This window comes from Grus americana, chromosome 4, assembly GCF_028858705.1.
Source record: "Grus americana isolate bGruAme1 chromosome 4, bGruAme1.mat, whole genome shotgun sequence".
Lineage (NCBI taxonomy): Eukaryota > Metazoa > Chordata > Aves > Gruiformes > Gruidae > Grus > Grus americana.
The window spans coordinates 54913702-54936628 of NC_072855.1; the positions used below are offsets into that span (position 1 = coordinate 54913702).

At 39.4% G+C, this 22927-nt stretch overlaps 1 protein-coding gene across 4 annotated transcripts in view; it reads left to right on the forward strand.

Annotated features, from left to right (window-relative positions):
- Positions 1-20073: 20073 nt before the first annotated feature.
- The window catches only part of BANK1 (B cell scaffold protein with ankyrin repeats 1), a 151424-nt gene continuing 148570 nt past the window's right edge, over positions 20074-22927 (forward strand). For 3 of the 4 annotated variants that reach the window (XM_054825388.1, XM_054825389.1, XM_054825391.1), the window contains exon 1: positions 21884-21973. In XM_054825388.1, the coding sequence (XP_054681363.1) occupies positions 21949-21973 (25 nt within the window). In that variant the 5' untranslated portion in view covers positions 21884-21948. Of the gene's footprint in view, positions 20225-21883; positions 21974-22927 lie in introns of those variants that run through there. The other variant, XM_054825390.1, reaches the window with a different exon arrangement.

Genomic DNA, 22927 nt, shown 5'->3' on the forward strand with positions numbered 1-22927 from the left:
AGATCTCTTTCTTTCTGCTAGCATGTGGAAGAGACTTTAAAATCTACTGGAAATGTTCACTTTTGAATTGATTAAGATCTGTGGACCATATTCAGATTCCTGTAGTTTGGTTGTGGTAAACCAGCTCATTTTTCTATGAGACGAGATTTTGTGGACCTAGGAGCTACAAACCGAACTCCAGGTGGTCACTAGCTGAATAGATTTCTGGACTTCACAGTCAGTTTCTTTGAACTTTTTGAATAGTGAAGTAAATATATTAGATTTTACTTTTCCCAACAGACCTTTAAATGGCAGATCTATTACTGTGGAAATTTAAATCTCACTGAGGAATTTTGGGATCTATCCAGAAGCTGCTGAACTTGGTCGAAGTCACCTGAATGATTTTGACATGTAGATGAGACTTCATGTGGGTATGGGAACACGTTGATTAATGTCACAGAAGATGATCCTTTGCCACACAGAGTTATTGACTCCTTTGTTTTAAGGAAAGGAGGAGATCAAAAGTTTTTCCTTTATTTTTTCCACAGCTGGCCACACTGGAGCCTTATCGGCTTTATGGAATCATCTTTTTCAAAATAGTCAGGGAATCAGCCAGAGACCTTTTAACATGCTTGGAAACAAAAACTTCTCAGTCAACATACTCTAAAATCTTTGGCAATGTTCATATCTCATCCTTGTATACCGAAGAGTTATTTCCCATGCTTAAATATGAATCAAGAGTTTTAAAAACAGTACAGTTCTAGGTTTGTTTGCTTAATTTTCTCTGCTTAATTTAAAATAGGGTTTAGGAGCTAAGCAGAATTCTCATAAAATAAACCTAAACACTTTACAGAAACACTACAGCATTTACAGACTCAAAGAAAATTAAATATACACTCTATCAGTTTTTTTCCCCCTAGGATTTCTTTTAAAGAAAGTTTCATAAAACCTCAGAATTGCCCAGTCTGGTTTCTGATCAGTTCTCATCTCAATTTGATTAACCACAATCAGAATTTTGGCATCATTTCACCAATGAACTCCCTGAAATTGTATCAGTGTACACTAAAGCAAAATGTGCTTTCAGATAGAGTTGTATGCCCTATACTAGATAATTTCAAAAAGAGGCAATTGGCACCTTTTTTTTTTTTTCCTTTTGCTTTTTTAGATGACAGAGGGAAGAGGGAAAGATGGTTATAATGGCAAAGGTGAGTTGTCTTCACACTTACAAAAGCGTAGGCATGCACCCTGCAGTGCGCTGCCAACTTGTAGGCTCAGGGCTGCTGATCCTGGGTGGCAGGTAACCACTGGAGTGAATTCTACTGAATATGGGCAAAAGTCACAAATTTTGTGCTGCTCCAAAAGAGCTGAAGCCTCTGCAGCGTCTGAGTACAGTTGTCCGCTAACAGTTGTGTCATGCGCTTGAGTCTGTTCTCATCTCCCTCCCTTCCCAGCAGTGCCCTACCACAGACTTCCTTTCACTGGCTGTGCTGGTTACAGCAAAGACAACGAAGTATGTGCTTAGAACAACACTGGAGTAACATCATCAGTTTTATAGATATCTAAGAAAAAAGCAACTACAAAATATCTTTCACAAGGTTAAATTGCTTTTTTTTGTTGGTTTTTTTTTTTTTTATCTTGGACTCCTGGTATTTTTTGGAAGAACATGTACTTCTTGCTGTTAAGACTGAGTTTCCTTTCTGTTACAATTGCCAATGCAGCATTTATAGTTATTAAGAAAGTATCCATTGATACAATCCAATATGGTACAGATCTGAAACATTGTTGACTTTTATCCTACTACATACAAAGAGTGAAAGGAAATTAGGGCAGGAAAAAATAACAATCTATTTTGTAATTCTAAAAACATGAAAGGAGGCCATATTTTATCTTTTCTGTTCTGAATATAAGTTAAGTGAGAGCATGATTTACTTCTGATGAAGACCATGGCTACCATTGAGGCCAGTAGACACTGGATTAGCCTAAAAAAATAACAAAAGAAGTTCGTAGCTCACATTCAGTCTGCGAACCCTGCTGTTAAAACTTACATAAAACAAGGTACAAATAACAAAATATTGCCTTGTAGAAATGAAAGCATTCAAGATGCCCTGACATCTTTATCCTGGTAAGTGGTCCATACTGCCATGCTCTCGTTTACAAAGCATGTCTTATCTGTTCAGCAAACTGTGAACAAGTGAGGGGTCATCCTGGCTCCCACTCACAGCCCACCCCAAGTAGGAAAGAAGAAAAAGGTTTGCATGTGGTCCACACAGCTGCCGTGCAGAGGAAAAAACAAAAGTTGAACTCTGCTGATATGAAGTCTAAATGACTAAACTCACTAAAATTTTCCAGCTTTGCAAGGCATAATAACAAATGTAGAAGTGAGACCAGCATCTGGAAAGATGGAAATGTGAAACATTGGCAAGATGATTGTTTCCTTTTCAGCCCTGATATCAGTGCCTAAAGACTGCTAAAATGATATTTCCTGGTCTTGCAATCTTCAAAAGGAAGAAACCATGCTTGGTTTGCTGGTTAACAATTAAGATACCAAAATATTTTTAAATTAAATAGGAATCTTCATTTAGAAGACTGTTAGAATATCACAACAAATTTAAATTTATATTTTTATATTTATATTTTGTACTTCATTTTATTATTTTTCTATGCTTATATAAATTTAGATTGTTAATGACAGCTCACATAAATAAGAAGTCTAGTATAAGAACCAATCTCTTTATCAAATTCCTATGTTCTACCTCCCTATTACTAAAAATACTTCTAGACTGGCCAGTGGTAGTTGGCCACCAGAGGGAGCCTGCACAACTACGAAAATTGCAGAAAGACAGTAAGATTGACAAAAGAAAAAATGGCTGTGTTATTCATAAGGAGACTGAAGAGGATAAGTGAAGTCTTTATTAGGTTCCACTGAAACGTTTCACATGGAACCCAGGCTTCATGTGACATCATTTTTCTGCTTCAGTGTGGAAAAGACAGGAAGTTATTCAAAGTGAATGAAGACATTGAAAAAAGTTGCAGTAACCGCGTGAGAAAAAGGACAATAAACAGCTAATTATTTCAGCTTCATACAAAACAAGTAAAATAGGAAAAGAATAATTTATCATGTTAATTTCATCATATTCTTGTTTCTGTTCTGTCTATTTAGGGCCTAATCTGCCTACAGAGGAAGTAATTTTAGAAAAGGAATTCTCTCATTTTCTATTGGCACAAGTGTGGACAATATGAGTATAATGACTAAGAAACAAAGCAACTGACTCTCTGTACTTGTACTTCTCCAAATATTTTATATTGCTTCAACAAATGTCTTTATGAATGAGAAAAAATACTTCTGATTATTCTTTAAAAAAAAATGCCTTGAGAATAAATTTACAACTTTCACCATGCACTGGTTAGACTTGCTTCTCTGAGGAAGATTGCTGTCCTTTTGGATACCTTATATTTAAAGTCATAGCCTTCTAAAAGCATTCAGTGATTTCTTCTCAAACAACTCTGTGAATGCCAAGTTGACGTTTATGAAAGTGGTAAGATTTATGGAACGCTCTTTCAGAACAAATTAGAAATTTCCTGTGATGACCTTATTGGAAAAAGATCAAAGAAATATCTCTCTAATAATATTGATGTTGTTATGACAGTAACTGTGTATTTCCCTGCAGGACGCGGGAATGAAGAAATATCAAAAGGGAAGTGGGGAAAGGGAACAAGAGATGCAGGATGGAGGTCAAATGAAAGCAAAAGTCAGGGGGTTCACTCTAGGTAATCGAACTGACCAGAAACTATGTGCAGTAGCAAAAGAGGAAACAAAATTCAATTCGATGGATGGACCACTCGGTGGATAAAGGATTGGCTGGATGGTCACACTCAAAGAGTTGTGATCAACAGCTCAATGTCCAAGTGGAGAACGGTGATGAGTGCCATTCCTCAGGGGTCGGTACTGGGACAGGCACTGTTCAATATCTTTGTTGGCGACATGGACAGCAGGATCGAGTGCGCCCTCAGCAAGTTTGCCAATGACACCAAGCTGTGTGGTGTGGTCGACACTCTGGAGGGAAGGGATGCCATCCAGAGGGACCTTGCCAGGCTGGAGAGGTGGGCCCGTGTGAACCACATGAAGTTCAACAAGGCCAAGTGCAAGGTCCTGCACATGGGTCAGGGCAATCCCAAGCACGACTATAGGCTGGGCGAGGAATGGATTGAAAGCAGCCCCAAGGAGAAGGACTTGGGGGTCTTGATTGATGGGAAACTCAACATGAGCCGGCAGTGTGCACTTGCAGCCCAGAAAGCCAACCATGTCCTGGGCTGCATCAAAAGAGGTGTGACCAGCAGGTCGAGGGAGGTGATCCTGCCCCTCTGCTCTGCTCTTGTGAGACCCCACCTGGATACTGCGTCCAGCTCTGGGGGCCCCAGTACAGGAGAGACATCGAGCTGTTGGAGAGAGTCCAGAGGAGGGCCACAAAGCTGATCAGAGGGATGGAGCACCTCTCCTATGAGGACAGGCTGAGAGAGTTGGGGTTGTTCAGCCTGGAGAAGAGAAGGCTCCAGGGAGATCTAATTGCGGCTTTCCAGTACCTGAAGGGGCCTACAGGAAAGATGGTGAGGGACTGTTTATGAGGGAGTGTAGTGACAGGACAAGGGGTAATGGGTTTAAGCTGAAGGAGGGTCAATTTAGATTAGATGTTAGAAAGAAATTCTTTACTGTGAGGGTGGTGAGGCACTGGAACAGGTTGCCCAGAGAGGTTGTGGATGCCCCATCCCTGGAAGTGTTTAAGGCCAGGTTGGATGGGGCTTTGGGCAAGGTGGTCTAGTGGAGGGTGTCTCTGCCTGCAGCAGGGGCGTTGGAACTAGATGATCTTTGAGGTCCCTTCCAACCCGAACTATTCCATGATTCTACGATTCTGTGAAAATGGACAATATGTATATGAGATGTCTGCATCTTGAATTTGACCTATTACACGACATCCACCAATGAAACTATTAGTAGCTTCTGACACCTCACCAGAGAGGCCTGCTGGCTTCTTGAAATACAACTTCAGTGCCAATATGACTATTGCTAACTGCAAGAGATGCAATATGAATATATGGCCACATACTCCCTCCCTGCTTGTCACAGAGGACAATTAAGCTCATTAGAGGCCTACATCCAGGCTGTGATTTCTGCTTAATCCAGTACCCATCAGATGTGTGGCAGAAGTCAAAAGCTCTGTGTCTTGGGCCTGACAATTAGTGGGAACCTTACAATTAGTGGGTACCTTATAGTCAAGTGTTTTCACTCACACCTTTGACTCCAGCTACTGGTAGGCTACCATAAAATCGTGCTCACTTACACTATTTTTCTAAGTCCTCAAGTCCTTTATATATCTTTCCCAATGTCATCTCACACTATAAATGTCTCAGGTAATTGGAAAAATTGCCACAGGTCATAAAAAATTGGTTTCTCATTTCTACGTTTTTGAAGAAATAGCCACTATGATTGGGCTAGTTTGCCAGTTATGAGTTTCAATCTGTTGGGAAACTATAATTTCAAGCATATTTCTTCCATTTCTCACCACCTACAACAGCATAGATTGGCAGAAGGAGCAGTAGAGAGAGCTAAGAAACTTCTGTTTAAAAAAAAGGTCTGATATTTCCTCATCCTAACTACAGGACATCCCTTGTGCAGTGACTAGAACAGCCTCAGTATAATTGCTTTTGCAACTTTGCCAATTTGCTCTGTTAGTGGAAAATTTCATAGTATTTGATATTTTTTTCTTATGGGTCAAGTATAGCAGTCAGTAGTGTCCCTGAGAATCTTAGTTTTCACTTCTAAAGAAACAAGCTTCTGCATGGTGCAGTTCTGACTTACCTCTAAGAGCATCCAGGATTAGAAAGTAATTAGAAAGAATCAAACAGCTCTTGTACATTTTAGGTTTCATGTCATTCTTTGGGGCCAGACACATGCTGTCCGTTTCCTCTCTGCCTGTTTGATTTTCTGATGATTTTCAGTTTTCGTTGTTGGAGGTGGTGATGCAGGACTGATACAGCACTGATGGCCACAAGGACCATGTTTTACCCAAAGCAATCCAGGGTCTGGAGCCTCAGAGGGGTGACAAACACCACATAGAGAATTTCTTACGTTTTCCTTCTGACTCTTCTGATGGACATTTCAAGTGGCCAAGTGACAAATGGAGGAAAAGCACTGAAAAACTTTATGGAAAACAAAAGAATGCAAGCATGGGCTTTACACTGAGCATTTTAGTTGTTGCATCGGAAGACCTTATATTGTTCAGATGAAATGAAAGACTTGACTCAGAGAAGTCAGTGGTATCTTCAGTTCCTACTTTCCTAACCAAAGTAATAAAAGTACTCAGAAGGCAGTAAATGAAGTATTTTAAGGGCCCTAAATCACCTGAATACAAGCCTGTGCATTTAGGATCTGACATCATGGCCACTTAGCAGTGAGGCATTCACCTGTCTTCACTCAGATGCTTCTTTGCACATTTAGTGTATTTTACAGGGTCCTTTTGTTCTCTCCCCTGCACTTAGACATTGAAATGTTGTGTTACAATGTCTCATAACTTAAAACATAAGTGATGTTCTGTATCCACCTGCCTGGCTACAGCCATGCAACCCACTTAAATAAAAAGCAGCATTTTTCAAATAGAAAAAAAAAACAGCAAGAAGTTAATATTAAAATTTATTAACTTGGAGCTTCAATTTAGTATTCTTTGTTACCTGCAATGTTGAAATAATCAGATTATCTCCCAAGGCCTGCAGTAGTTTCGCATTACAAATTGTACTGGTAGTTCAGGACTCAGGTTGGAGTTTCTAACTCTTTAAGTTAGAGAGATAAACTCTTTCAGTTTAAACCCTTCACACCACCTGTGACCTAAGTATTTCAATGTGCTGCTATATTTTGATGTCAAATTATATTTGCATGCATTTTTAGTATTTATACAAGAATGACCAACTGAGATGCAATGTTTTGTTGATAGGAACAGCTGCCAGGTTTCATTACAACATACTAATATAAAAAATATAGGGTTTTTTTCCCCCTACAGTTTAATTGGAATGGAAAGTGGAGAGAATACAGTCTTCACTGAATAAGGAGGTAACTCAGCAAAGGAGATGCATGTGTGTGCTTCCTAAAGGTATCACTTTTCTTTCCAAATACAAAGTGGCAGCTTTGGATGTGGGAAGGAGTGCTATGTCTATTCATTTAAAAATATGGCCAATATTTATAGCATTCATGGATTCTCATTTTTAGATCTCTACTTAAACATAATCATCTACCATACACATAATTCTAAATGCTTAACCCAAAATTATTTTCCTCTTCAATTTTTAGAGAATAAACAGGAGAGACCCGTAAAATCAGTATGGGTAACTCAAAATCCTGTGTGCATACATGTACACCACATCTATGCAGTATCCACAGATATACATAAATCAGTGTACATGGTGTTGACATGTTACATTTAAAAGGAACAAAATAAATATGTAAAACTACTTATAAGAGGTCAATTATAAAACCTCACACCTCTAATGTATTTCAATTCTGAACTGCCGTGATTTTGTTTAATCAAAGATATAGGATTAAAACAATTGTTACAAGGCTCTACAATACTTTCAAGGTATTGCTGGAACATGTGTGGACCAGATATGAAATAGGTAATTCCTGTGGTGTGACATGAGTTTAGCTGGCAAGAAATGCATCAAATTATTCATGAATAGCATAGCAATTAAAGCATAATGAATGACTGCCACTAAAACCATTACTCTGCAAACACCATTTATTCTACACAATTGTTTCAGAAATGCTTTGAAGTTTTCTTATATATATGTATGTTATATGTATATATGTGTGTATAAGCATTTTTAATACATACATATAAATACATTTTTATATTTTGAAATTTAATTTTGCATCCTTCTGCACCTAAAGCCAGCTACAGGTCTAAAGGACTGATCCAATATCCACTAACACTGATAAGAATCTTTCCACTGTTTTCAGTAGACTTGGTTAACTACATTGGTTTCAAAAGATGAGAAAAAGAATAATCAATAAAGCACACCAAAATCCCACAAAGAACAGTTGTCTGGAACAGAAGTATGCCATTGTTTTTAGGTTTACTATTGCCTGGCTTTTTAAGCTAAATCTTTCATTTCTGGTTGCTTTAGTGAAATACCAGGAAACAGATACTGCACCATAGTTTCCACTTAGGCTTTCGGCATCAACAATAATTATTATTCTTTCTTTTAAAGCAGCGCTAGCCACACCCAGAGAAAAAAACCCACATGTGACTAAATGGCTTCTCAGTGTGTGCCATAATTCTAATTTTGGTGATAAAACCCTGGATCTAGCTTTGAGGATTTCAAATATATAATACTGCATACAGTTGCTGTGCATCATATCTCATCTTCCCTGTTCTGCACAAACATAATGGGTGAAAGGACTCAGAGGAACAATTGTTTGCTTTCTACACCATAAAAGTCAGCAACTGACTGCCTTCACTTTGTAGCTTTTATTGCACTAGTCGCTTGGTGCCCAATAATCCCTATAAGCCATGATGCTGGAGTTTCACATCTCTGAGCCACTTTCACACAACCCACACACCACTCGGCATCCTCCTGCCACAATAGTTATTTCCAAAAACCTGTTTTGAAACAGTATATTTAAAAGGCAAGCCCCACAGAACTGCACTGTACTAACAGAAAGCACAGCACAATTTATTCTGAAGCATGGGAACATGATCGGAAAGTCAGCATTGCCTGAATCCTTTGATTTTGTATCCACACATGCACCATAAAACTCTGCACGTGAGACTGAAAATTGTAGAAACTGTTTGCTTATGGGATACTAAAGTAGGTGGGTGAGAAACATGGCTCCATTACAAGACTCTTACTTGCAAGACTACATATATGTATTCCTGCATATGTGAACTGATGGAAGAAGGTATGATATATTACTGGTCAGGGAGAAAAGCTAACTTCTGTTCTTCCCTGGAGCACAGAGAAGCAGGAAAGAAAGGTACTGTAATTCTGTATTTGACTTTTTGTACATCCAGTCCAGAACATTGTGCCTGATAGTAGTTAGCATCAGATTTTTGAAATAAAGATGACAGACACCTTCCATCATCTATATCTAAGGTCTTGTCCTAAACTCAATATCCCAGATTCAATCTCACTTCCAAAGTTTTTATTTCTAAGTACTGTAATTTTTGACATGTTTCCATCAGTCTTCAGATCTGCATAATTTTTGACCTTGATACCAGTCTGTTTAGCTAGAAGCTGCATGAGAAGCATTTAATGAAAGCCACTTTTGGTGAACTATGACTCAGTGGTGAACTATCACTCTGAATCACTGTGCCCCTGAGGGTTACTCATAGGGTTTGGTGAGGACAGCTTCTGGCAATGTGGGCTTCCCAGAGCCTGGAAATAGAAAAAGGTCAATGGTTTCCTTTCCCCTACAATGCCACATCCTTTCTCACTTTGGCTAGCCCATACCATGCCCTCTTCCCTGAGCAGTTCATGCACTCATGCCCTGGTCCATTAGAGCTTGCTCTGACTGCATGCTGCAATGCACCGCAACACTCAGTGTAGGCCAATGCTGGTAGGCCATGACCTACCAGTTCCTCTAAAAGGCATGGGAAGGAGGCAGCAGTAAAGAAGGTGATGCAGAGGGAGGAAAGTAGTGAGGGATGGAGACAACTATTCCGCTTGGTGTGTGGAGGCCTTGGAAATCCTGCTTTTTCACCCAGTTAGGGGCCTTCTGTTGTCAATCACTGCAAAGCAGCCCAACATGCAGGTACATTGCAGGTCAAAGTTAAAAGTCAATTGAAGTAGCATTACAGGGTGATTACGTTGCTCTGACTGTGCTGATGGCAGGGGCAGACCACCATTGGCATAAACCACAACAGCAACTGCTGAATCAGCTCCTTCTCGAAGGAAAATGAAGCTAGGCAACCTATAAATCCCAGCAGCTACCCCACTACAGTCCAACAGAATCATACCCCTGCCAAATCCTTCCTTCCATCTTCATTTAGTCTGCAAGGAAATACAAGGACATTATTCATCGGAAGATAACTTATTCAAATACTCATGAGGGCTGTTTGGTAGGTGGACTCCAATTCATACACAAGATGCCTGCATATAACGAGGAGCTCAGTAAGGCAGCTACTTCCAAGCACAAGAGTGCTAGATGATGGGGGAAAAATTATTAGTTTGGATCATCAGCAGATGGCAGCTATTTTACCTTCTCATCACTAAAAGAAAATAAATAGTTGTTACTCTCACTGCCTGAGATGAGCTTCCCTGGGTGAAACCCTTAAAGAAATCAATTTTTATTTTAATTTATCATCTATGCACTTTTGAGAGTTGAGTCTTGCTGTGATAATTCCCCTGGAGTCTTTGGAAACTTTGCGTAAGGAAGCTGTGACAAGACCTGGTTTGTGAGATAATAAACACATCAGATCTGTACAGGTTTAGAAGGAGGTCCATTCCTCAAAGAGTGATTCCTCTGTTTCCAGTGCAGGAGCTATAGGATGTGTGAAGCTCTCATTCTAGTCTGGGTTTTGTAGCTTGCATTTATCTTCATTTTTATTGTCTGCCTTTTGCACGAGATTCATAGCTCTTCTGTGTAATGGTCCCAGCATGAACAATTCTGCCAGCAAAAATGAAAAACTACACAAACATGTAGACTGTAGAAGTTAAAACTGATTCATAGAATGTAAACAAACACACAACCATCTGTAGGTCTCCATGTAAAACTAGCAAAAAAAAATGTTAAGTGCAGAATCAGCAGACATATTCTGATTGCTGTTCAATTTGTGATTGTAGACATGTGCTGGATATTAGCTTTTATTGTATTTTGCCTCACATAAAAATTTCAAGGCTGTTTGTCAATTATAGCACATCCTCCTCAGCTTATAAAAAACAAGCAATGGACATTCCCTGAGTACATTCTTCAGCATGAATCTACAATCATTAACCAACATCTCAGCCATCTGTGGTAGGCTGTTTCCATTTTAACATAAAAGGAATTGCTGCTGACTGTGGCTTGCTGGGATTACGTGCTTAGCTATGTATCTCTTTGATTTTACTTTAGAAGTTCAGCTATTAAGAATATCAGGCAATTTTGATTGTCTTCATCATTTGCACTCTAAACCTGTGAGAAAGAATCTAAGAGGCAAATACAGCACCCATCAAACAACATTAAAATCTATTGCAAAGAGAGGGGATGGGAAGAGCGAGTGAGGAACAGAAAGGGAGATCTCCTAGAGCACACTGTGCCATGTGGGAAATTAAATAACCTAGGCAAAGCATGATACAAATATTTCTCCTTTTTGTGTGTGTGTGTGTGTGTGAAGGAAAATATAACATCAGCTTCGTTCTTGTTCACGCCTCCTCTTCATAAAGCAAAAAACCTGCTGTCCACTGTAACAGGAGAAGGTTCTGGGTATTTCGTGTATTGAAATGCTACCCATAAACAATAAAAAAGCAGCATTTTATTGCATTCTGCCTGGGTTATATAGTCCCCAACACTGTAATATGTTCTCCAGTGGCCTAGATATCAGGGTGTAACTTGGATGTAGATGAAGATCTTTAGTTTTTAATTAATAATACATAGCGTAGAATCTGAAAGGCTATCTATAATTTATGCATCAGTGTCTCAAAAGCAGTCATTCATACATTATATATTCAGACAGAAAATTATCTCACTTTTATTTTCCAATAAAAAGTATATTAAGATGTTACTATGTACCCTTCAAAATGGATCAGTGCTACCCAGAGTTTCATAGCCAGGTTCCATTGGGTTCTGTTTGCTACAAGAGGCTGAATATGCAAAAGCATTACTGACTGAACATTTCTCCCTCTCTTCTGATGGGCTTTTAAAAATGGTCACACCATTTCTTGGATATGTGCTAATTTACATATAGAGGGACAGGTAATTTTAGAAAAAAAAAAAAAAGTAGTTTGTAAAAAGGGAAGGAAATGATTTAACAATAAGGGGTTTCCAAACTGGACTTAAGAAAAACTGATTATGGTAATATACCACAAGGGTCCTATAAAACTGAGGAAGAAAAAAGTAATTTTTGAAATACAAGTTTATGCAAAGCTATAGCATATAAAGCATGTTTAGTATTAACAGTCATTCCCATCATGCTGTCCTATTTTCCAAGCACCCACCTACTTATGGGCACTTTAAAAAGTAAAAATAAAAAAATGCATACTGTGTAAGCCAAACATGCAACTCTTAAAAGCTGCTTCCAATGCTATATTTTCTCCCCCTCTCTCTACCAAGCCGAAAAGCCTAAAATAGTGATACCAGGCTACCCCGCATGAAGAAAGTCAGTCTCTGCTACATCCCAGTCTTTGTTACGCCACTTTTATGTGCACTTCTATGTAGACAAGATGCCAGGAGGATCAAACAAGCCCTCCCTCCTGCCTCAGGTATGGGGTAGGTCATTTCTGGCTGGCTGGGAGTCCCAGCTATCTGACTGTCTGAACTCGTTCACTCCAGGACAGAGGGAAATGAGTCACATCTACACTTGCTTTGCTGCAGCTCCACCACAGCGGATGTGGGACCAACCAGACCATGTGAGTTGTATTTTTTTTCAGACTTGCCCCTCTTCCATGTTCTACACTCCTAAAAAACGGTTTACTTTTTTTCCCTGAAGTACTTCAGCCTCAACACAGATTTAGTGCAACAGAGGTATTTTCCAATCTCATAAGGGCAAGGAGATGATAAACTAATTAATATTTGAGATGCATCTAGATGTATGATGATTTTGTATGTAGTGAGACAGTGAGGTAGGAGATCAGAATTCACAAGACAACTTTCGGTAAAGTGAGAAAAGGAGTATCAACCCACACAGAAAGAAGGTATATAAAATTATAATTTTTTTAATGTGGATCTAAAGTTGCCATCTGAATTTTATTTCCTCAGTACAATAATATTTTGAGAAAACAAACCAAACCAAACCTAAAAACCAAACCAAAACAGTTCAACATGACCCACAAGCAAACAGTCTAGAAAAGAAACATAATTCCTTGAGATTCATATACTTTACTTTCCTTTATAAGTGGAACCAAGCATTAAGCTGCTCCTGCAGGTATGCCATGGGGGAAAAGACTGGTCATAAATATTTTTGGTTAAGCCTATCTCCCTCTACCTAGCACAACACAAAACCAGTTTGTGCAGTATGTACAACTAAAACTATCACCTCTTAGAATCGAAATTTGGGGATGGAAGGGCTTTTGAGAGACATTATTAGGAGCAGACTGAGGTGTTATCAAACAGAACATTTACCTTGGCTAGTCTAAAATCATAGCATATTTTTCCTTCACAATTTGTAGCTCAATAACTAGGATTACCAACTAGCTCTTGGCAGTTATTTTGAAGATTACAGTAATTACACTTCAATGAATTTCTTCATAATCATCTGCTTCTTGGTATAGTAAAATTTTAGAATATTACAGTGTATGAATTAGCAGGTAGTTACCACAGAACTCTGAAATATAGTAATCCAAATCCACCCCTATTTGAGTTTTGAAACATTATTTCTCAATCTTGCAAACTGTCCACTCTGGTGGTGAACAGTTTCTGGTTTGTTTTTTTTTTTTATCTCTGCTGCTAATCTTTTGTTTCTGTTCTGTAAATTTGCATTACTAGGTATTTTAAATAACCTCATGTTTTTCCTGATGGGACTCTAATGACAGTTTCTGCATGATGGTCTGTGCTACAAAGTTGTATTTCTCTGATAGGAAAATAATAAGAGGAAAAAAGATGTTGAGAAAACCCCCCCCATCTATTTCATCATGTTTATCAGCTATTTTTAAAAAAAGCATAAAAAAAAGCCCCGTGAAACCTCAAGCTGAGGCAAATATGAAAAAGAATCTTTGCAAGTAGTTAACTGCAGGCAAATAGCAATGTAATGTATGCTGAAATTGCTTCTGCAAGAGGAACTGTTAGATTTTCTTATTAGCTGAAAAGTAAAATATTGGCAAATTAGACTATAATTTTAGCAAAAAACTCTTAGGTCACATGGTCCATTTCTTCTGTTCTGACAGGACTGAGCTGTTCATTTTGAAGTGTTTTGTACAACCTGGTTTTGAGTAACTCCAATTAAAAAGTGAATAAGATCATTCCAGTGAAAGGTTCTTTATTATTCATTTGCCACCTGACAAGTTGTCTTTGAAAACTACCATAAAGTACTTAAATTTCATGCTATTAGAAAATATTCCTTAATAGACATGTTATTGGTTTCTTCATACTGCTTGAGTTGTATCTGAAAAGGATTTTCTTACTTGAAGAATAATCCCTATAATCTGACTAAATTAATTCTACAGTCAATGGTCAAAGGTATGAGCATTACTAAATTAACAGGAGGAGGCTGTAAATCAACATTGTTTTAACAAACCATTACAGTACAATAATTATGTTCTGAAAAATTGCAAATAGTCCTCAACAAATCACATGTCAGGACTGCATAATGTTACATGGCTACTGAGAAGAAAATGATGTCATTTTAGTCTCTAAGGTACATATGATCAGTAAGAAGCAAGTGCTGACTGTTGGCCAGGAACTATACATCACCTTTCCTCTGGTTTCATTATTGGATATTTCTCTTTGTAATCCCAAACATTGAAGTCAATAGCCTCATTGGTTTTAAATCTCCACATGTTGCTACAATCCTCTTAAGTTGCTTTGAGCTAGTCCTTCCCTGTTTGCAACACATATGTTTGCTGTCTTTCAAGAATGCAATTCAAGTGTCCCCTTCCTTTACCTTCCAGACCCTTCCTTTACCTACCAGACTTCTTAACAATTGATTTTAAAGAGCAGCCAAGCATTACTCCTGTGTGGTTCAAGCAGTCACTGCCTTGCTAGACATACTAGCAGATATTTTACTAATTTGAAAAGAGCATACAATATGATACAAAAGAAGAAAGAGTGGTGCATGGGAAGGTATGTCCATGGATTGTGAGGGGAGTGAAGAGGGAATAAGCCCGATTTGCACCAGCCAAGAATACAGCCCAAAAACAGTGAATAATCCAGGTGTAACAAATCCAGTATGTAGGCATCCAGTGATGCTTTCAGTGAAGCAAAGAAACAAAGTATTCCACTACTGGGGGTCTGAACTGACTTGAACAACTATTTATTGTGTTTCTGATAATTCCTTTGTTTACGGGCTGCATATGAGAAGACAAACCAGCAGTTCAAGCAGACCAAGCTTTACTTATAATCCATAAACTACTCCATTGTCTGTTTAATGGGATTTGAGTCCAAATCAATTCAATCTAATTTTTTCTAAGAACATCCTGTAGGGCGCTGCATCAAGTGATTTATTAGTGGTATAGTTCTTCAATGCAAATTTTCAAATACAGGTATAAAACAACCATGATGGCAGGCATTAAAAATTCATATTTACCAACAATTACCCTAAGATATAGACAAGACACATCAGGTATTACCTTCCTAGGTACGTAAGAGTAGCTTGCTATATAGCATTATACTGTCGCATTGACTTTCTTATGCTGTAAACGGCATTTGAACTGTTTTCTAATCACAATATGATTAATTCAGTTTGTTACCACTAAAGGCTTAAATGTCACCCAATTTGTAGATTTTTGTTAAGCAAAATGTTGAGGATTAATGTGACCTGTACATGCATACCAAAACTTAAATCACAATAATAGGTAATTCTCCTTGAAATTACATTCTATAGATGGGGGGAAGGCAGTTTAATTCCTGCTCTGTTATACCTGTGGAGAGATGTATAATGTATCTGAAGTTTCTTCAGAACAATATAAACCTCTGTTGTGACCACCAAGGATGCTATGGGAGGAAACAGAATATTTTTTTAATATTTTTAATATAAGAATGAAATTAAAGAATGACACAAATCATTTTCATGACATACTGACAGTGCTTTTATGTTCCAGGCCACCTATTTTATATTCTCTTATATTTCATCTCTGTCATTAACCAATCTAATCATAATGGTACTAGAGAAAGAAGCTATTAGATTTGTCTCACTTGACCCATTTTTTCCTTAACTGACAGTGTTACTGTGTACAGTAACATTTTCTTTTGGACTCATGTTCCTTTCCAGATCTGTTTTATTACTATTTTAGTAAATGTGAACTTAAGTAACAAAAGGAAGGTCTCAAGCACCATTTTCTTGCTTCCTTGAAAGCCATCATACAAACTGAGTAACACTCTTAATTCTTTGATATCTCTTCATAAGATTTAACCAATATTTAGAAATATATTGTGTACTTAAGTTTCTTCTTTTTTTCCATTAGACAAGAAGAGTGGACACTTAGCTAAATCCATGTTAATTCCTATAGTAACATCTGATATCGACATGAAGGATCTGTGTGCATGGGCAGATAAACTAACATGACTACAGCCTGAATCTAAAAAACCCCACATACATGCAAACCCTTGCTAAAATACAAAAACAAACAGTACCATCTGAAATGCAATACTCCCAACTGCTAATATTAGTGATGATAGCAATATTATCTGTATTGTGGTATAACCTAGCATTATTATCAGTGAATTGTACAATGAAAGCTGCAACCAAAATTAAGAGTTAATTATGAACTGTGAATAAATCTTTCAAGACCACTTCAAGCTCTTTAAGAGATAAAAAGTTATTCAAACCTTAGCAGACCTGTAGAAAAAAAACATGTAGTATATGTAGGAAATTATACCAGCAGTATATTGGATATTAATTATATCCGAACAAGAAGCCACTATTCCAATAATAGCAGTATATTCACAAAGGGGGGGGGGGGGAAAGCAGTATTATCAAGAAATTAGTTTTGAGAAGATCAGTGAGAAACTAAAGCTAAAAAGAAAGCTACAGAAATTTATAATTATCCCTAAATTAGTGTTATGAATCTGGGATGTTTGGAGATAAATTTAGACTTGAGGTAAATTTATTAAAATGCAAGCTTGAAATTCATATTGAGGACACCCAGACAACTTGAACACAACACTGACGTCATTCCCAAGACATGTTTTTCATGTTTTAACATGGATTTTTTGTTTGTTTTCCCTTTAATATAGCACCGCTTCATGACAAGCGCTGAGGTTGCTTAATAATTTAACTAGTTTTTCCTTGCCTAGAAACAGCGAGTGTTCTTACACCTCCAGCATGAATTACAAATTCCTTGACTTTAGGATATATACAAAGTGCAGTCATTGAAGAACTGGGGAAACCTAATTTTTCTGCTGGGATTGTAGAGAAGACCTCGATGTGAGACTTCACAGCAAACTTAATTTGTCAGCAGGAATCTTTGCTGGAAACGGCATTGGCAGTAATATCTTGTCATATGGAGACATTACACCTCACCAGAGAAAACCTTCATTAATGGGCTGGTACAGGAAGAAGTAAAAATTCATGGCAATAACCCTGCAGTTAGAAAATTCAGCTGCTTTGTTCTTAGAAACAAGGCTGCTGGTTGTAAGCCTCGCTATACCTAATACTGTCTTGAGTTGCAAATAGTCAGAGACCAGCACAACGCTCACCACTACCCCAGTTGTTCTCACCGTTGTCCTGGACAGGCCAGTATCACTGTCTCTCATAAGCTGTGATGCCAAGCATCATAGCTCAGGAAAACTCAGTGTTCAAGCAAACACTACTTCAGCTCAGTAGCAAAGGCTCAATCAGGTTCAACTAAAAGCACAGAGCCAACACGTTCAGGTAACTGTGATCAAGCAGGGGTTAAAGTGCACATACCATGACAAACGATCTGCATTACACCAAGCAGTCCTTCATAAAACTGCCACAATCCTCACTAAGTTTTATCCTCCCTTAAACTGTGACCTAACAACAAAACTCCTGCAGTACGTTCCATCTCTATCTTCATCTTTTCAGCAACCTGTCCTAGATGGTCTCCTTCCAGCCTCACCCAGATCACCCTACAGCTAGCATCATGCTTCCATCTCATCCCCAGATGAAAACACACATTTTGCCCATACCATTTCAAATCTTCGTGCGTGTCATGTGCATTGACCAATGCTCCAGCAAGGCCTCCATGTGGAGCACAGCTTATTGCTTTTGGACTCTGCTGAAGGCTTATCTTTCTACAACTAGTAGAAGCTCACTGCTGTTTGGTTTAAAAGCTGAGTAGAGCAAATCTAATTCTTCCTTTTAGGACTCATTTCCACAGTTCTGGCTTACTTTTCTTTCCTCTCAAAATGTAAATAAATGGCGTATCACAATTCCATTTTGTCCTTCATCCTAAGACCCAGGAAAAACTCCTAATTTTGTTTTGTATTTTACCGGAATGACAGAGTTCCAAGTTCCATTTTAGTTATCTTTATATTTAAATACATTTATACTTAATTATCTTTTTTCTTTTTATAAATTCTTATTTCTACAGTGAAGATCATCACACTTCAGACTGCTAAATCATCCCAACCACATCCAACCACATTATCTAATCCATCTTTTAAGAAGCAGCAATCATTATTGCCTTGGCAAAATAGTCAGATGCAATATTTCCAAATGTTTTATCTTTGACGTATTGCTTCCTCCATTATAAGGTATCTCCTTCCCCTTCATCCTGTTCATGACTCAAGACTACTGATACTCTAGTACTGCATCCCCTGTGTCCAAAAATACAGTACTGGAATGAGATATTGCCTAGATACCCGTCACTTCAATGAATGAAACCTGAAGGGAAAAAACGAGCAGAAAGGAACAATGGGAGGTATTTCAGGCTCTTCCTGATGCACATGCAGACCAACATGATTGCTTCTAGTCTTGGATTTTCCCTGTGTATATGTATCTAGAGGTTTCCTCTGTGTGATAGGCCAGGCCAAAACAGAAATTCACCAAAACCACTCACTCATTAGCAAAAGCATACTGAAAAAAGAAAAACAAATAACAACCCAAACCAAATAAAAACAAGTATCTACCTGTGTAATAACAGAAATACGAACAGCTTATGATGGTTCAGTTTTTCACATATTTCAGTTAGACGCTGTCCCTGCAGTGTGCAAGGGCTACACAGAAGTAGTTCTTTGACTAAAGTCCAGCCTCCTGCAGATTTGTGGTTTGTGGTTGATTGCAAACTGTCACGGTTTTGTCATGCTCAGGTATCTATAAAGACTGCCTCTGGGTGGGCTTTCCTTTCTCTAATACTGCTTGAATTCACTCTGCAGCCTTTCCTTCAGTTCAGGCAGAGCTGAGCATTTGTCTTCCCTATTTTGGACACCCACATTTCTGAAATGGATACTTAGCAACTTCACCTTCAAGATCTTTAAAACCTTTGACAAATTTCAGTAAAATCAGCCACAAGGCATTAAAGTTACGGTAGGGAAGGGGAACACAGAAGTTCAGATAGGCAAGAAGCACACAGCCATGCACGAAGTGCAGTCAGACAAGCTTTGCTTCCCTTGGAAAGCAACTTAATACTTTTTTCTTCCAGAAGGTACTTTCAGTTTTCCTGTAATCCTATTGTAAGGAGCAACTCTGGCTCCTTGTGGTGGGTCTGGCCTTTACTTTGAACTTGCAAGATGCTACCTTGATCAATGGCTCCTGACTAAATCTGACAGCCAGCATAGCAGTGAGCTGAAGTGTTTGCAGTCTCTCTCACCGATTCACTTTTTTAGGTTTGGTTTTCTTCTGTGCCACATCAAAAAATAAATATATGGCATAATATCGCAGAGATGTTAAGTCATGCTCCCCAGAACACCTTCCCGGCAAGGCACTGAAACTGTGATGCCATGACAGAGATCTCCGGGGGTATCTCCCAGGTGCCCTTTGTCCTCGGTGGGCTTTCGACTCAACGCAGCGGCTCCCTGGGATGACCTGGGTTCGCTGCTGTGGCCTCGCACTAAACCCAGAACTCTGCAGAGCTGGAAAGGCTCGACTCCCTCCTCATTTCCTCTCTGCTGCCAACCAACTTCGACGGTCGAGGGCTCTCACCTCGTCTAACGGGGCGGGGAGGGCGAAGGGCTTCAGCGGGGGCTCCCCTCACACTCCCGCCCCAGAGCCGGGCGGCGACGCTTCCCGCCGGGGGAGATATGGGGGGAGGCCGGAGCAGGCGGGGAAGCCCCACGGCCGGGAGGAGCCGGGGGGCGGCCCCACGCTTCCGGCCCGGCGGCGGCGACCTCAGCGGTCGGGGCAGCGCTCTCTGGTCCGGGGGAGAGAGAGGGAAGGAGCGAGCGAGCGAGCGAGCGACGGCAGCGGCAGCAGCAGCGGCGGCGGCCGCGGCAGCGCCATGCGCCCGGCAGGTCGGTGGGGGGCGGCGCGGGGCGCAGCGCCCGCGAGGGTGGGCGGGGGTGTGAGGGTGGGCGCGCGCCCGTCTGTTAAAGTCAGCCGTTAGCACGAAGGGAAGAGGCTGCCCTGGCGCGGCCGCCATGTCGCGGCTGGGGCTCAAGCGGAGGGGCAAGGGTGCAGCCGGGGTGAAGCCGTGCACGGGTGGGCTTCGTGGGTGAGGAGAGATTGTTGTTTTGTTTTTGGTTTTGTGTTGTGTGGGGTTTTTTTTTTGTTGTTGTTTTGTTTTGTTGTTTTTTTAAGGCCTGGCGTGAAGGAGGGCTTTGGTGCCGGAACGGATGTGGTGTTTTTTCTCCAGGGCTGCCCGTGGGGGCTCAGGGGTCTGTTGGTGAAGAGTGGGACAGTGGTGTGTGGTGGCATTCTTCTGGAGAAATGGGATGCAGTGCTCCCTGGGAAGTGCTTTTGCTTCCCCAGGTTGTTATCTAAGTGTCATGTTGGAGAGTGGAGAAACCTGTACAAAGTATTCTCTGCTTTTTCTTGATGAAGCTGGATGCTTTTTTGGTGCATTCCATGCTAGCATGGTTAGTTAGTCCAAAAATGTTTTTCTTTTCTGTTTGATATTTCAACTCATGTTACCTGTTTGCATATTTTCATGACAAATTATGCCGGAGTTTTTATTGAGGCAGCTGTTCTTAGCACCTCAAGACAGTTTTAGGTAACTTTTCCTTGAAAATAGTCCTCAATTGCAAGTGATATTCAATGTGCCCCTATTACTGTCTTGCAGTATGTCATGTAGAAAAAGTGGGAAGTCTGGTACCAAAAAGTTAGGGAATGGAAGAATAAAAGTTGTATTAGCAATGTTATTTCTGTCCTACTCTGGGATAGTCTTAATTGGCTCATCATGTGCTGTGTTATTAATTAAAAATTGATCATCCTTTTTCAATCTCTCAGCATTCAGTATGGGATCCAGCCTTATTTTGTACTGTACAGCAAAACCCTGCTATACTTTGTATGGAAATATTCATTTCCTTATTTATGTTTTCATTTGTGTTTGTCACATTATCTGTGCAACTTCAAAACTGTTAGTATATATTCTGTTACTACCTTGACAGTATTGAAATATATTATCATCCTATTTATTGGTGAAAAAAAAAATTGATGAAAAGATAAAATGACTTATGAACATCACATGTCAATCAGAGGCAATCCTGAATCTGAACTAGGAACCCCTGGCTCCTGGTCCCTGTGTTCATTCTTCCCAGTTGTGTTTCCTTATTCACAGAAATACTGTGTATTTATAGCTCTGATTTTTCTTCATATGCATTTGCAAGGCTTAGCAACACTTAAACCAGTGACTGCAAAGTTGGTCACTCAAAGGGGAAATGGAAGATGTGCAGCCAGATGCCAGAGGTTTGATTTGCTTGCAGCAGGGAGCTCAGCTTTATCTTTGCCACTTCTATTGGTCAGGACAATATTTTATCCTCATTTCATGAATGAAGAATCAAGAAAGAGCTATCTTTGGTGCATACCCTGTTAGCATAGTTAGTAAAAAAAAAATAAATTTTTTTTGTTTGATATTTCAACTCATGTTACTTGTTTGCATGTATTCATGACAAACTATGCCAGACTTTTTATTGAGGCAGCTCTTCTTAAAACTGTCTTCAGGTGCTAGATAACTTAAGGCCTGACTCTGTGAAGGTTACTCAGTACTTTGGTTTGCTGTTGTGGTTCACCATTTCAAATGACTGCTTCAGATATCAAGACAGGTATGGGTTATTTTTGGTTTTTTTCTTTGAGTACCTAATATTTTTGTATCATTTTATAACATTAAAGTTCCCATATTAGATATTAATTATCAAACACAGCATTCTAATGACATTAGTGTTGCAAACCATCTCTACCTACTACTGTCATTATGCAGATGAAAACGCTAGAGAAGAAAGGCAAAGTGACATTCCTAGCTGTTGTGTAATAAGTTAGTTGTAGATAAAATATCAAAACTCAGGACTGCTTTGCTTTCTACCCAAGGCTGGTTGTAAAATGAATATAGTTATTTTACTAGTATCTAGCCTTTGATAGGTACGATATTCTATCTAGATTCAACTTGCCATATTGCAAGGTTCTTTAAAGAAAAAAAGTAGTGTGTATGTACTATCCCGGTTACTAGGCAAACAGATATTTCTAGATGTGAGTGGTCAGTTGTCTTCTGATAATCACAGACATTTGCTTAGTGATCATTTTATGTAAATGACCGTATACAATTGTGCATGATCTGGGGACATCCAGTTTAAAGTTTGACTTTTGGTGAATAAAGGCAATCAAATCCGGAGTATGCATGTGAAATTGCTGGAGTGATTGCTGAGCACCAAAGAGGGACGGCCAGTTTCCCAGCTGCTTGAAGCCAGTTCCACACATTGGCAAGGAAACAAGTAAGCATAGGTTCAACCGGCAGTGAATATGCTGTCCTTCTACTCTGTCATCATTTGTCTCTGTCACTTTTTCATGTATTGCTCTGTGGCCTCATCTGCCTGGGACCTCCATGCATAGACCCCTCTCTTGTTGTTTTACCATATCACCAAACCTTTCCTTCCACAGTGAAGAGGTCTGTTTTCTGCTCATGGGACACTGGCTGTGAGGTATTGAAGTTGCTTTGAGTGGATTGCCCAAGGCCTAGTCTAGCTCAAATCTGATAACTGTTTGGGATGCTTGGTGGGAGAGAC